This window comes from Hemiscyllium ocellatum, chromosome 42, assembly GCF_020745735.1.
Source record: "Hemiscyllium ocellatum isolate sHemOce1 chromosome 42, sHemOce1.pat.X.cur, whole genome shotgun sequence".
Classification (NCBI taxonomy): Eukaryota; Metazoa; Chordata; class Chondrichthyes; order Orectolobiformes; family Hemiscylliidae; genus Hemiscyllium; species Hemiscyllium ocellatum.
In genome coordinates, this window is record NC_083442.1 from 36,575,011 (window position 1) to 36,591,668 (window position 16,658).

Genomic DNA, 16,658 nt, shown 5'->3' on the forward strand with positions numbered 1-16,658 from the left:
TGCAGAGCTGGGCTGAGGAGTGGCAGATGGAGTTCAACCCTGCCAAGTGTGAGGTTGTCCATTTTGGAAGAACAAATAATGCGGAATACAGGGTTAACGGTAGAGTTCTTAGTCACGTGGAGGAACAGAGGGATCTTGGGGTCTATGTACATAGATCTTTGAAAGTTGCCACTCAGGTGGATAGAGCTTGTAAGAAGGTCTATGGTGTATGAGCGTTCATTAGCAGAGGGATTGAATTCAAGAGTCGTGAAGTGATGTTGCAGCTGTACAGGACTTTGGTTAGGCCACATCTGGAGTACTGTGTGCAGTTCTGGTCGCCTCACTTTAGGAAAGATGTGGAAGCTTTGGAGAGGGTGCAGAGAAGACTTACCAGGATGTTGCCTGGAATGGAGAATAGGTCGTACGAGAACAGGTTGAGTGTTCTCGGCCTTTTCCCGTTGGAACGGCGAAGGATGAGGGGTGACTTGATAGAGGTTTATAAGATGATCAGAGGAATAGATAGAGTAGACAGTCAAACTTTTTCCCCGGGTACAACAGAATATTACAAGGGGACATAAATTTAAGGTGAAGGGTGGAAGGTATAGGGGAGATGTCAGGGGTGGGTTCTTTACCCAGAGAGTGGTGGGGGCATGGAATGCGCTGCCCGTGGGAGTGGTAGAGTCAGAATCATTGACGACCTTTAAGCGGCAATTGGATAGGTACATGGATGGGTGCTTAATCTAGGATAGATGTTCGGCACAACATCGTGGGCCGAAGGGCCTGTTCTGTGCTGTATTGTTCTATGTTCTATGTTCTGACTTCGACCGGTTAGCCAGTTTTCTATCCAATTGGCCAAATTTCCCTCTATCCCATGCCTCTTGACTTTCCGCATAAGCCTACCGTGGGGAACCTTATCAAATGCCTTACTAAAATCCATGTACACTACATCCACTGTTCTACCCTCATCCACATGCTTGGTCACCTCCTCAAAGAATTCAATAAGACTTGTAAGGCAAGACCTACCCTTCACAAATCCGTGCTGGCTGTCTCTAATCAAGCAGTGTCTTTCCAGATACTCATATAAATCCTATCCCTCAGTACCCTTTCCATTACTTTGCCAACCACAGAAGTAAGACTAACTGGCCTGTAATTCCCGGGGTTATCCCTATTCCCTTTTTTGAACAGGGGCACAACATTCGCTACTCTCCAGTCCCCTGGTACCACCCACGTTGACAGTGAAGACGAAAAGATCATTGCCAACGGTACTGCAATTTCCACTCTTGCTTCCCACATAGGATATATTCCGTCAGGCCCAGGGGACTTGTCTATCCTCAAGTTGTTCAAAATGTCCAACACATCTTCCTTCCTAACAAGTATCTCTTCTAGCTTACCAGTCTGTTTCACACTCTCCTCTTCAACAATACGGTCCCTCTCGTTCAGAAATACTGAAGAAAAGTACTCGTTCAAGACCTCTCCTATCTCTTCCGACTCAATACACAATCTCCCACTACTGTCCTTGATTGGACCTACCCTCGTTCTCGTCATTCTCATGTTTCTCACATACGCATAAAATGCCTTGGGGTTATCCTTGATCCTATCCGCCAAGGATTTTTCATGCCCTCTCTTAGCTCTCCTAATCCCTTTCTTCAGGTCCCTTCTGGCTATCCTGTATCCCTCCACTGCTCTGTCTGAACCCTGTTTCCTCAACCTTATGTAAGCCTCCTTCTTCCTCTTTACTAGACATTCAACCTCCCTCGTCAACCAAGGCTCCCTCACACGACCATTTCTTTCCTGCCTGATAGGTACATACATATCAAGGACACGTCGTATCTGCTCCTTGAAAAAGTTCCACATTTCCACCACATCCTTCCCTGACAGCCTATCCTTCCAACTTATGCTCCTCAAATCCTGTCTTACAGCATCGTAATTTCCCTTCCCCCAATTGTAAAATCTACCCTGTTGTGCGCACCTATCTCTCTTCATAACCAAGTTGAAAGTCACAGAATTGTGGTCACCATCACCAAAATGTTCACCCACTAACAAGCCCATCACTTGTCCCGGTTCATTACCGAGTACCAAATCCAATATGGCCTCCCCTCTGGTTGGTCAATCTACATACTGAGTTAGAAAAGCTTCCTGGACACACTTCACAAACACCGCCCCATCCAATCTACTTGATCTAAAGAGCTTCCAATCAATATTTGGGAAGTTGAAGTCGCCCATGACTACGACCCTGTGGCTTCTGCACCTTTCCAAAATCTGTTTCTCCACATCTCTGCTGCTATTGAGGGGCCTATAGTAAACACCCAACAAGGTGACTGCACCTTTCCTATTTCTGACTTCAGCCCATACTACCTCCAAAGGCAGATCCCCCTCAAACTTCCTTTCTGCAGCCGTTATACCATTTCTAATTAGCAATGCCACCCCCCACCTCCTTTTTTACCACCCTCCCTAATCTTACTGAAACATCTGTAACCAGGAACCTCCAACAACCATTCCTGTCCCTCATCTATCCACGTTTCCGTGATGGCCACAACATCGTAGTCCCAGGTACCGATCCACACCTTAAGTTCACCCACCTTATTTCTGATACTCCTTGCGTTGAAGTATACACACTTGAGCCCATCTGTGTGTCCGCAAGTATTCCCTGTCAGTGCTACCTTCTCCACAGCCTCCCTACATTCTTGGACATCCTGACAAACAGCTAGCTTACTTGCTGGACTACAAGTCCGGATCCCATCCCCCTGCCAAATTAGTTTAACTCCTCCCCCCCCCCCCCCCCCCCCCCCACCCAAAACCCCCCGAAGAGTGCTAGCAAACCTACCCCCCAGGATATTGGTGCCCTTCTGGTTCAGGTGCAACCCGTCCTGTTTGTACAGGTCCCACCTTCCCCAGAATGCAGTCCAATTGTCCAAATACCTGAAGCCCTCCCTCCTACACCATCCTTGCAGCCACGTGTTCAACTGCACTCTCTCCCTATTCCTTGCCTCACTGTCACGTGGCACTGGCAACAACCCAGAGATGACAACTCTGTCCTAGCTTTTAGCTTCCAGCCTAACTCCCTGAGCTCTTGAATGACCTCCCCACCCCTCTTCCTACCTATGTCGTTGGTGCCAATGTGTACCACGACTTCTGGCTGCACACCCTCCCCCTTAAGGATTCTGAAGACATGGTCCGAGACGTCTTGGACCCTGGCACCCGGGAGGCAACAAACCATCCGAGAGTCTTGCCCATGTCCACACAACCGCCTGTCTGTCCCTCTAACTAGAGAGTCTCCTATAACTAGCGCTCTCCTCCTCTCCCCCTTTCCCTTCTGAGTCTCAGAGCCAGACCTCACGCCACAGACCCCGTCACTGCAGCTTACACCTGCAAGGCTGTCCGTCCCCCCCCCCCCAACAGTTTCCAAAGCTGTATACTCATTGTTTAGGGGAATGACCACAGGGGAACCCTGCACTGCCTGCTTCTTCCCCTTCCCACCTCTAACTGTTACCCAGCTACCTCTGTTCTCCGGCGCAACTATGTCCCTGTAGCTTCTATCAATCACCCTCTCAGCCTCTCGAATAATCCTCAGTTCATCCAACTCCAGTTCCAGTTCCCTAACTCGTTCGGTGAGGAGCAGGATCTGACTGCATTTCCTGCAGATGAAGTCGGCAGGAGTATCGGTGGTCACCCCTACCTCAAACATCCTGCAGGAGGAACATTCCACTGCCTGCGCTGCCATGACTGTACACTTTGTCTCCAAAACAAGAACACTGAGTCAATAATACTGAGTCGCTTACCTGTGGACTTTAAAGTTAGGTTAGAGGAGGAGGATGGGAGGGAGGCCCTATGAAGTAGGGCCTGGGGTCTAGAACACACCCACTCAAATACCAATCACTTACCTTCCCGACCAGCTCTGCGCTCCAACCTCCCTTCCGCCCAGCTCGCGCCGCTCTCTGAAGTGGCCGGAAGGTGCGATAGGGCAGTTAGGGAAGTCAGAAGGTGGGTAGGTCATCCTGATTGCTGTCATACTTGGGGCAGGGTGGGTGTGTGTGTGTGTGTGTGTAGACAGGACAGGCTGTCTGAGAGGTGGCCGGGAGGGACATGGGGCACATTGAGGTGAGTTGCCTTTGTGTTGCCGGAAGGTGGGAGGACTGGGTAGTTTGCTAGGTTTCTGGGGGTGTCTGTGTTATAAGCACTGTTTTATTGGACTGTCTGTTTGTGATTTGTTTCATTCTTGATAATATATTAAGGTGGGATTTGAGGTTTGTCCTCCCTCTTTGTTTTCTTCTGTATGGTGAAGTTTGGGATCAGCCCCCTGCCCCCCGCAATTATTCATGGAGTCATAGACGTACAGCATGGAAACAGACCCTTTGGTCCAACCCTTCCATGCTGACCAGATATCCCAACCCAATCTAGTCCCACCTGCCAGCATTCGGTTCATATCCATCCAAACCCTTCCTATTCATATACCCATCCAGATGCTTTCTAAATGTTGTATTTGTACCAGCCTCCACTACATCCTATTCTATACATGTACCACTCTCTGCATGAAAAAGTTACCCCTTAGGTCTCTTATCTTTCCCCTCTCAGCCTAAATCTGTGCCCACTAGTTCTGGACTCCCACGCCCTAGGGAAAAGACCTTGTCTATTTATCCTATCCATGCCCCTCATGATTTTATAAACCTCTGTAAGGTCACCCCTCAGCCTCTGATGCTCCAGGGAAAACAGCCCTAGTCTATTCAACCTCTCCCTATAGCTCAAAAACTCCAACCCTGGCATCCTTATAAATCTTTTCTGAACCCTTTCAAGTTTCACAACATCTTTCCGATAGGAAGGAGACCTAATTTGCGCACACTATTCCAGCAGTGACCTAACCAATGTCCTGTACAGCCGCAATATGACCTCCCAACTCCTGTACTCAATACTCTGACCAATAAATGAAAGCATACCAAACTCCGCCTTCACTATCCTATCTACCTGCTACTCCATTTTCAAGGAATTATGAACCTGCACTCCAAGTTCTCTTTGTTTAGCAACACTCCTTAGGACCTTACCATTAAATGTATAAGTCCTGCTAAGACTTCCTTTCCCAAAATGTAGCACCTCACACTTATCTAAATTAAACTCCATCTGCCACTTCTTAGCCCATCTGAGCAAGATCCCGTTGTACTCTGAGGTAACCTTCTTCACTGTCCACTACACCTCCAATTTTGGTGTCATCCAGTCATTCTAACTATACCTCTTATGCTCACATCCAAAACATTTATGTAAATGATGAAAAGTAGTGGACCCAGCACCAATCCTTGTGGCACTCCACTGGTCACAGGCCTTCAGTCTGAAAAACAATCCTCTACCACCACCCTCTGTCTTCTATCTTTGAGCCACTTCTTCAAATGGCTAGTTCTCCCTGTATTCCATGAGACCTAATCTTGCTAACCAGTCTCCTATTGCTGTTTTTTGTAAACTGTTCTTCATTTTAACTGTTGTTTGTAACTTCAACTGTTTAATACAATAAAACAATGAGAATTATAATCTCCTTAGTTTAGGGGACTGACTGTGGCCAGTTTGCACAGTTGTTGGTTTCTGTTTTTTGGGGACCTGATTCCTGAAGTTGATGATTTTTACACAGCCAGTTTGATAACTGGTATTCTTTTTTTAATTGAGGACGGATTTCTAAACTGGCTGATCTACACAGCCAATGTGTTACAGGTGTATTTCAGTTCTCATTTAGGGGACTGTTGTTTCACAGGCTGGTTACAGCCTGTGCTACTCTTTCTCTCGAATTAAAAATAAAAAAAGGACCATACTGATTTAGTGGCAGAGATTTAGCCCATGCACTCTGTTTTCTTTCTTGTTTGCATGTGCCTTCACTTTTTGGTGTTTGGGCTGAGCCCCTGTGAGATACTGCACCTTTCCAAATGAACTGTTCCCATGTGAGTAGGCCTGGCCTCTGTGAGTAGACTAGGCCTCTGTGTGTGCTGGGAGGTGAGCATTTGCTACCTGTTGGAGTGGACCGTCCCCTATGAGTTAACTGCACCTTTTTTACAATGAACTGTATTCCTGTGAGTTAACCTGGTTCTCTGGGGATAGACCAGGCTTCCATGGAAGATTGAACGTGTGTGTGTGTGTGTGTGTATTTGCTGCCTTCAGAAGTGGACTCTGCACACTGCACACTGGAGTGGACTCTGTCTTCAGTTGTGTGCTCTGTTTCTGGCAATGAACTCTATTCCTGGCAATGGACTCTGCATTCTGGAGAGAATTGTTGGTAATTGACTCTGTCTTGTTGCTTGTTCGGTTTACTCTGTCTTGTGTATCCCCGGGTCTGCTAGGCCTCACTCTGAGCTGAGAGGCTCAAAGGTTGTCCCAGAAGCTTGCACCCTGCAAGGTGGAGGGTGAGTAGGTCATCCTGAGAACTGGAAGGTGGGTAGGCTGTCCCAAGACCCTGAAGGTAGGTAAGTCACCCTGAGAACGGAAGGTGGGTAGGCCATTCTGAGCACTGTTCTTCCTAGAAGGGGTAATCGAGACAGGCTGTTCTCGAGGTAGCTGGAAGGTGTGTCAGTGGCTGAGAGCCAGAAGGTGCATAGGGGCTGGCCAAGATCCAGAAGACTTATTGGTTTCCCTGTGCACCACTGCCCCTTGGAGGGGGAAACAGACTATCCTAGAAGTGCCCAGAAGGTGTCAGGGCAGTCCACCAGACTGGCTGAGAGTCAGACTGTATGTAGGGGCGGACCGAGAGGCTGGTAGGCTGTCCTCAGCCCTGTCAGCCTGGGAAGGTACTAGGGCGGACTGTCCTAGAGATAGCCGGAGGTGCGAGGTGAGTAGGCCGTCCTGATTGCTATGGTTCTGAGGGGCGGGGGGTGTGGGGAAACCAGACAGGCTGTCCTAGAGGTGCCCAGGGAGGGCATGTGGTGAACTGAGAGCCAGAAGGGGTGTGTGGTGGGCTGCCTTTGAGTAGCCGGAAGGTGGAGGGGATGGGTGGTTTGCTGGGTTGCCAGAGATGTCTGTTACATATGCACTGTTGTTCGGTTTATCAAACTCTGTATGTGATTGTGTTCACTGTTTTCTTTTTGATAATGTAAAGTGGGATTCAAGGTTCTTTGTTTCCATGCGAACTGGTTGTATGGTGAGGTTTGTAGTCTAGCTTTGCTACCCTTTCCCCTGTAAAATGCTGTTTCTTGTATATGGCTGATTTACACTGCCAGTTTGTCAATTGGTATCCCTTTTATTTCATTTGAGGACTGATTTCTAAACTTGTTGATCTACACAGTCAATGTGTTATAGGTGTATTTCAGTTCTCCATTGTTTTACTGGCTGGTTACAGCCGGTGTGTTACTCTTCTCCTTTGAGAAAAGGACCATGCTGATTTTGTGGCCCTTACATTCTGGTTTGGTTTTCTTTTTTCCATGTGCCTTCACTTATTGGTGTTTGGACTGAACCTGAGTCAATTGTACCTTTCCAAATGAACTGTTCCTCTGTGGGTAGGCCTGGCCCTCTGGGGGTGAACAGGCCACTGTAAAGACTGAACACCTGTGTATGCTGAGGTGAGCATTTGCTGCCTGTGTGCTGGAAACGCAACTGTGAGGAGTTAGTGAATTCTATTACTGGATGGGGATTTTGTAATTGATTATGTTTGGGAGTGGGCCAGCTAGTATGTGGAGTGGCTGGGCACTGGAGGGTTGATGACTGAGCTGGGGAGGGGGAGGGCAGCCGACAGCATGTCTATAGGAAAGCTGGTCAGGGGCAGGGCAGCCAGAATGCAAGCTGGATGGTGGCCAGAGGGTCGATGACCAGCCTATTGGTGAGTAGGGCCAGGCAATTGATAGCAGGAAAGTCAGTACAGGGCAGGTGGCTGACAGCAGCCCATAAGCAGGCCAACTGGGGGGGAGGACCAGTCAGTACACACCTGGGGGGGGGGAGGGGTGGGTGCTGCTGGGAACCAGACAGCCGATGGCCAGGGTTCCTACAGACCAGCCAGGAGAAAGAGTCACTCAGAATGTAGGGCGGCAGGATCCTGGAAGGCCAGCATCACTCCTATAGGAAAGCAGTTCAAAGGTGGTTTGGTTAGTACAGAGTGACTAGGAGCCGGTGCCTGATGTTGGCTCTGGGGGAAAGTGAGCTGGGGAGGGTAAGTCAGTAGTCAGGGTGGCCGAAAACCGGAAGGCCGATAACCAGCTCATAGGAAAGTGACCCAGGGTAGTCCGGTTAATATGGGAGGATGACTGGGCTGGGTGGTTGACGACCAGCTTTGAGAAAAGTAGGTGTCAGGAGGGTCAGTCAGAACACAGGGCAACCAGAGACTGGAAAGCTGATGACTGTCCTGCAGAAAGGCTAGCCAAGGATGGTCTGTTTAGTACGTGGTGTGGACTGGTGTCAGTTGTGGTTTTTTAAGCTCTAAGCCTGTCTATGCACCTGTTACTCACTTAATTGGACTGTCTTGTCTATGTTTGTCACTGTTACTTTATTAATAACCAAAGTGGGATTTGAGGTTTGTCCTCCTTTCCCTATTAACTGATTTGAACAGTGAGGTTTGTGGTTTGGTCTTGCTGCCCCTTCCCCTGTAAGTAGTGTTTTTTGGTAAACTGCTATTTTTTGTTTATTAACTGTGTATTCTGTACTGTTTAATAAAAAGAAACAGGAGATGAAAATCTCCTCAGTTCAGACTCTGACTCTGAGCAGGCTGATCATAGCCAGTGAACTAGTAAACTTAGGGTGACTTGGTGATGGGATCCAGCCTCTGTGCAGTTATTTCACCAAGGAGAACAGCTGCTCTCTCTTCACCTTGTTCACACTCTCAATCGTATACACAAAAGAAGAAAAAAGAATCAGGATATTAGAATCTCCTCAGTCGAGGACTAAAAAAATACAACCAGGAGATGAAACTTTTCTCTGTTCAGGTGACTGACACTGAGCTGGCTGTTTAGTGCACAGGGTGGCCGGTGGCCAGGCTGTCGAAAGCTGGTCGGGGAGGGGCAGCTAGTACGTGAGCTGGTTGGGGGCCAGAGGGATGATGACCTGCCAGTAGGAAAGCAGGCCGGGAAGGGCCTATCGGTATGTGGCGTGGGTGGGCCAGGCAACTGATAGCCAGCTCCTAAGAAAGCTGGTGTAGGGCAGGCTGGTCAATAAGTGGGGAGGCTGAGCTAGGTGGCCAAGGGCATCCTGTAGGAAGGCCAACGAGGTAGGACCAGTCAGTACACAGGGAGGCTGGGAGTCAGACAGCCGATGGCTGGTCCATAGAAATGGTGTCCAGCCAAGAGGGTCAGTCAGTACGTGGGATGGCTGGGTGTAGAAAAGCAGGTCAGGGTACTTTGGTTCGTAGACAGGGTGACTGGGAGCTGGTAGACCGATGATTGACAGTGTGCCAGAGGAAAGCAGGTCTGGGGGGTTTGGTCTGTGCGCAGGAGACCGGAATGCTGACTGGTCTGTGGGAACGCTAGCCAAGGATGGTCTGATCAGTATGTGGTGTGGACCAGTGTCAGGTATTGTTCTTAGCTACATTGTAGATTGCTTTCCTTTATACAGTGCCTGCACCCAGATGCAAAGTGTTTGAAATTGTATATTGTGGGCTGTGGCCCACTCTAAACTCTGCCCTTAGCTGAAAAGGACTTTTTTTTTGGACCTCTGTCATTGAGGTACCTTTTAGGAAAGGCGCAGACCTTGCTGGAAAAGCGCAGCAGGTCTGGCAGCATCAAAGGAGCAGGAGAATCAGTGTTTCGGGCATAAGCCCTTCTTCAGGAAAGGCTGAAGAAGGGCTTATGCCCCTTTTTTTTTGTGTGCAAGATTGATGGGGTATGGACAGGGTGAATAGAGAGCAGTTGTTCTCCTTGGTGAAATAAGTGCACAGAGGCCGGATCCTATCACCAAGTCACCCCTCATTTACTAGTTCATTGACTCTAAGTGGGCTCACTCAGAAACAATGAACTAGTAAATGAGGGGTCACTTGGTGATGGGATCCAGCCTCTGTGCACTTATTTCACCAAGGAGAACAACTGCTCTCTATTCACCCTGTCCATACCCCATCAATCTTGCACACAAAAAAGGGAGAAAAAAAACAACAGGATATTAGTATCTCCTCAGTTTAGGACTTTAAAAAAAATCCTGGAGAGGAAAATCTCCTCAGTTCAGCTGACTGACTCTGAGCTGGCTGGCCTCCAGTATGTAAAGGGTAACTTGGTGATGGGATACCAGCGTCTGTGCAGTGACCTTTATAGTGATTTATAAAATCATGAGGGGCATGGATAGGGTAAATACCCAAGGTCTTTTCCTTTGGATGGGAGAGTCTAGAACTAGAGGACATAGATTTGGGGTGAGAGGGGAAAAATTTAAAATTGCCCTAAGGGACAACTTTTTCATGCAAAGGGTGGTGGGTATATGGAATGAGCTGCCAGAGGAAGTGATGGAGGTTAGTATAATTACAACATTTTAAAAGGCATCTGGATGGGTACATGAATAGGAGGGGTTGAGGGATATGGGCCAAATGCTGGCAGATGGGTCTAAAATAATTCAGGATATCTGGTCGGCATGGACAAACTGGACTGAGGGTATGTTTCCATGCTGTACATCTTTATGACTCTGACCCTAGTGTTTGAGTCTTGTTTCTGATAATGATTGACAAGAGACCTAAAAGGGAGGATAGTTACCTTGTGCAATGACCTGTTCAGCCTGATACCAACTACCTACTTGGTTCTTTTTGTAGGTAAACAGTTTGTGGGCATGAAAGATACATGGCCACAAAGGCAGATTGAATGTCTTTCTCTTCAATAAAATAGCTAAACCTGGAAGAATTCCAGTTTATTTTCTCTCTCCAGCTGCTACAAACTGTGACCTTTAACCACTAACTAAGAGACTTTAGATTTTTTGTGAACTGACTGCCTGTGTCTCCTGCAAAGTGAAAAGAACCTGGAGAAAAAGGATCTTGTAAGCAATAGGATCATCTCAACAAACCTTGTGGACTAGTGCCATTTTACTGCTCCCCTGGTATTTGTTTTTTCTGACTATGTGTAGAAGGAAAAAATGTGTGCACAGTGTTGAGAAGGGAGTTAGAAATCTGACCAATAGAGTTATTGGGGAGATGATAACCTAGTGGTATTATTGCCTGACTGTCAATCCAGGGACCCAGGTAATGGTCTTGGGACCTGGGTTTGAATCCTGCCATGGCAGATGTGGAATTTGAATTCAAGAGTCTAAGGATGACCACAAAAGTATTGTCAAAAACCCATCTTGTTCACTCATGTCCTTTTAGGGAAGGGAACTTGTACCTGTACCTGGTCTGGCTGCATATGGCTCCAGACACAAGTGATTTGGCTGAGTTTTAACTGCCATCTGGACAATTAGGGATGGGTAATAAATGTTTGCCTAACCAACGAGGCCTGCATGCTGTGAATGAGTGGAGAAAAAAAAAAGCTATATAGAATTCTAACAGTGTGGAAACAGGCCATTTAGCCCAACAAGTTTACACTGGCCTTCTGAAGGGTATCCCACCCAGATCCATTCCCATACCCTATTACTCTACATTTCTGCTGACTAATACACTTTGCCCACAGTGTTCAGGGAATATGTAGGCTATTTAACATGGCCAATTCACCTAATTTGTAACTCTTTGGACTGTGGGAGGAAACCCATGCAGACACAGAATGTGCTAACTCCACACAGTGTCCAAAGCTGGAATCGAACCTGGGTCCCTGGTACTGAGGAACCAACATGCTGCCTGTTGACGGTTCATAATTGTTTACGTGTGGTTTATTTAGTTAGAACTATTTATTACAAATAAATAGATATTTCACAACAGAAACCTGGTATGTTTTATGTTAACCTGGGGTTTTGACAGGTACATTGGACATGGTGCATATTTTGATTTATATTTTAAATTTGTGATGACTGAGAAGGGTTTGATTTCCAGTGCGCGGCCCAACAACTTGTGGCAATGTTGTTTCTTAACACAAACATGACAGAAAACACAGGCCCACAGGTCATTATTTCATTTTATGTCTCAGTAATATTTTATACTAAGAGGGTATGAATATAAGGACAGTAGGCACATGAGAACAAACATCGACAAATCTCTGTAATTTCAGACTTGGAATTTTTTTTTCTGATCACTGGGTCACATGCCTGGACATCCATCTCGAATAACTTTTTGAGGACACTGTCACTACATGGACTGCCATGGCTCGCCAGGATCTTATGCTCCAGGAACTTATTGATGAGCAGTGACTCTTACAACATAAATCATTTTGAACTATACAGTTAGGAAAGCATACTGGAAATGGTGTCTGTACTTGTGTGTGTATGAGAAGAAGCATGTGTAAGCCTCAGGTGTACACATACACGTGAAGAGCATGAGACACAGGAGCAGAAATTAGGCCATTGAACCTTATGAGTCCGCTTTGCCATTCAATCATGGCTGATAAGTTTCTCAACACCATTTACCTACTTTCTCCCCAAAGCCCTTGATACTCAAGAACCTATCTATCTCTGTCTTAAATTTACTCAGTGACCTGGCCTCCACAGCCTCCTGTGGCAATGAATTCTATAGATTCACCGCTCTGGCTGAAGACATTTTTCCTCCTTTACTCGAAGGCTGTGTCCTCTGGTCTTAGTCTCTCCTACCAAAGGAAACATCTTCCCAACATCCGCTGTGTTCAGGCCATTCAGTATTCTGTACGTTTCAATGCTATTCCTTCCCCCGCCCCCCCCCCCCCCCCCCCCAATCCTTCTAAATTCCACTGAATATAAACTGAGTCTTCCAACGTTCCTCATACGTTAAGCTTTTCATCCATGGGACCATTCTCATGAACCTACTCTGAATACGCTCCAGGGTCAGTATACCCATCCTGAGATATGGGGACCAAACTAGGCACAATACTCTAAAGGTGGTCTAACCAGAGCCTCATAAGTACATTCCTGCTTTTTTAAATTCAAGTCCTCTCAAAATAAATGCCATCACTGCATTTGCCTTCCTAACTACTCCCAAGTCTCTTTGCACTTCAGACTTCTAGATTTTCTCTCCATTTAGAAAATAGTTCATGCCTCTATTCTTCTACCAAAATGCATGACCTCACCTTCCTATGTTGTAATCCATCTGCAACTTTTTTGCCCACTCTCCTAACTTGTCCAAATCCTTCTGAACAAAGAACATTTACAGCCCAGCAACAGGCCCTTTGGCCCTTCGGCCCTTCAAGCCTGAGCCGATTCAAATCTACTGTCTGAGCCGATTCAAATCTACTGTCTAAACCTATTGCCCAATTCCTCAGCGTCAGTATCCCACTGCTCCCCACTTACTCGTGCATCTGTCCAGACGCACCTTAAATTAATCTACCATGCCTGCCTCTACTACCTCTGCTGGCAACACGTTCCAGGCACCTACCACCCTCTGTGCAAAGTACTTTCCGCATGTATCCCCCTTAACCTTTTCACCTCTCCACTTTAACACGTGACCTCTCATTATTGAATCCCTCACCCTGGGAAAAAGCTTATCTCTTTCCACCCTATCCATACCTTCGTGATTTTGTAGATTTCAATCAGGTTTCCCCCTCGACCTCCTTTTTCCTAATGAAATCAATCCTAACCTACTCAACCCCTCTTCAGAGCTAGCACCTTCCATACCAGGCAACTTCCTCGTAAACCTTGTCTGCACCCTCTCCAAAGTGTCCATATCATTTTGGTAATGTGGTGACCAGAACTGCAGCCTCCCTGCCTCCTCCTGCTACCTATCCCTCTATTTATCTTTGTATCATTTGCAAACGAAGCCAGAATGCCCTCAGTTCCTTAATTTAGATTGTTAATGTATGAAGTGAGCTGACATGGAGCCTTGCGGAACACCACTTGTCACCGGCTGCCTTCCTGAGAAGGACTTTTTTATCCCCACTCTTTGCTTTCTGCCAGACAGCCAAGCTTCATTCCATGCTAGCACCTTGTCTCTGACACCATAGGCCTTTAGACACTCAGTAGCCTCCAGTGTGGCACCTTGCCAAAGACCTCCTTGAAGTCCAGGTCGATAACATCCTTTGGCTCTCCTTAGTCTAACCTACTCATTAGTTCCTCAAAGAATCCCAGGAGATTTTTCAGGCATGACCTCACTTTGATGAAACCATGCTGACCTGGCTTTATTTTACTATGCACTTCCAAGTACTCCGAAATTTCACCCTTCACAATGGATTCCAGGATCTTACCCATGTCTGAGATTAGGCTTCAGTATTCTATAAGTTTCAATTAGATCACCCCTCATCTTTCTAAACTCATAGGTCTGTAATTTTTTTGTATTTTGCCTTACTCCTTTTTTAAATAGGAGTGTCCTGTTAGCAATTTTCCAATCCTCTGGGACCCTTACTGAATGTAGCAATTCCTAAAAGATCACCACTGACACTTCCACTATCTCTTCGGATATCTCCCTTAGAAGTCTGGGGTGTAGTCCATCTGATCCAGGTGATTTATCCACCTTCTGTGTGCATTCAGGTATAACACCTCCAGTCCTGTGTTAACCACCCCTCTTCTCTTTGTCATTCGTTTGTCCAATGTGATTGAAATTTGATTGCTAACCCTTTCCATATACTCTGTCCTATTTGTGTCTGTGCCAGAATTTTAATAACCTCTACTGAATTCTGCACTCTTACCTCCTTCTTTAATTCAAGTTTTCTAATTTCCCCTATAACTGAGCCCTCTTCCCCTGTTTAGTTTAAGGCCCTGTCTCCAGCCTGAATTCTGTAATGTAAATAGACAATTATAGTCTCCACGTATAATCTGGGAATAGAAATATGTTTCATGGAAAAAGGACTAGGCATTTCTAATTAATTCCCACAAGTAGCCACTGCTCTGTGCAAAGAGTAACTGTGTCGATTTTCTTAACTTTTAGTTGTCAGCCTCAGGCAAAATAGCTAAGCCTTAACTTGCGTTGCTCACACTTCTGGATATTTTCTGATTGAACTGTTCAGAGACTTCATTACACACCTCTGCAGCAAGCGGGTTGTGAACCAGGATCTCCTGGCTCAGAGATAAGCATACTATCGCTGCACCATAACAGCCCTCCACATTGTTATTATTCACAAAATCATTACCTAATGGTAATGAGATGGCAAAACCTGAGTGATTATGACTGTACAACCCATAATTGCATTGATGCAATTCAACAGCCCTGTCTTGTTGCTCCGGTTACAATGGTGCTGCGGTTGCTACTCACCACCAGGGAGATGGGTCTTTTCCAGGAAACAATACCAATTAGCCCTGATAAAAGCACCTGCAGAAAAGAAAACCAGAGTTTTGAGTCTTTATCTTAGACTGTAGGCTAATAATACGCTTTACCCATATCCTTTAGAACAACAAAGGGTTTGACACAACTCCCAGCAAAAGCAGCTCTGTATAGAATATAGAACAGTACAGCACAGTATAGGCCCTTCAGCACTTGATGTTGTGCCAACCTTTTATTCTACTCTAAGATTAAACTAATCCTGCCTTTAACCTTGTATTCTGCATTCAACCTTCCAAAATGAATCACTTCACACTTTTCCAGGTTGAACTCCATCTGCCACTTCTCAGCCCAGTTCTGCATTCTGTCAATGTCTTGTTGCAACTTGCAACAGCCCTCCACATTATCCACCACTTCACCAACCTTTGTGTCATCAGCAAATCTAACCACCCTTCCATTTCCTCATCCAAGTAATTTATAAAATTCACAAAAAGCAGAGGTCTCAGAAGAGATCCCTGTGAAACACTACTGGCCATTGAGCTCCAGACTGAATGCTTTCCATCAACTACCACCCTCTGTTTTCTATGGGCCACCCAATTTGAAATGCAGACGCCAAATTTCCCTGTATCCCATGCCTCCTTACTTTCTGAATGAGCCTACCATGGGGAGCCTTATCAAACGCCTTGCTAAAATCCATGTACACCACATTCACTGTTCTATCATCAACGGGTTTTGTCACATCCTCAAATAATTCAATAAGGCTTGTGAGACGTGACCTCTAACCAGCTCTAATCAACTTATAGTTTTCCAAGTAATCATAAATCTTGTCTATCAGAATCTTCTCTAATAATTTGCCCACCACAGTCATAAGACTGAGTGCCTGTAATTTCCAGGATTATCCCAATTCCCTTCCTTGAACAAGGGAATAACATTTGCCACCCTCAAGTCATCTGGCAAGAATCCAGTAGACAGTGAGTATGCAAAGATCATCACCAATGGCACAATCTCTTCCCTCACTTCCTGTAGTAACCTTGGGTATATTCTGTCTGAATCAGTGGGCTTATCTATCCTTATGATTTTCAAATTTTTCAGCACATCTGCCTTCTTAACATCAACCTGTTTGAGCATATCAGCCTGTTTCATGCTGTCCTCACAAACATCAAAGTCCCTCTCAGTAGTGAATACTGAAGCAAAGTATTCATTAAGGACCTCCTCTAACTCCACACACCAGTTCCCTCCACTACTCCAATTGGCCCTACCCCTCACTCTGGCCATCCCCTTGTATTTGACAACAATTAATGTTTTGAGAGACACATCTTCCTAACTGCAAAACATACAATATAGCAACACTTTTTAATTCCAGAAGTTTAATTTATTCATTAAATGTGTGGACATACTAGTATGACTTGAGAATTAAAGCAGATACGATAAGATCCAACTTGTTTCCATATTGGCCTATTCCTGTTCTGAATTTGCATGATCCTATGTTTGTATTTTCATATCATATTCCACTCTTTGG

General features: G+C 46.0%; 1 protein-coding gene across 1 annotated transcript in view; it reads right to left on the reverse strand.

Annotated features, from left to right (window-relative positions):
• fam189a1 (family with sequence similarity 189 member A1) overlaps nucleotides 1-16,658 on the reverse strand; it is a 109,489-nt gene that overhangs the window by 63,686 nt on the left and 29,145 nt on the right. The window contains exon 2 of the mRNA XM_060853692.1: nucleotides 15,134-15,190. Coding sequence (XP_060709675.1) covers nucleotides 15,134-15,190 — 57 coding nt within the window. The remainder of the gene's footprint in view (nucleotides 1-15,133; nucleotides 15,191-16,658) is intronic.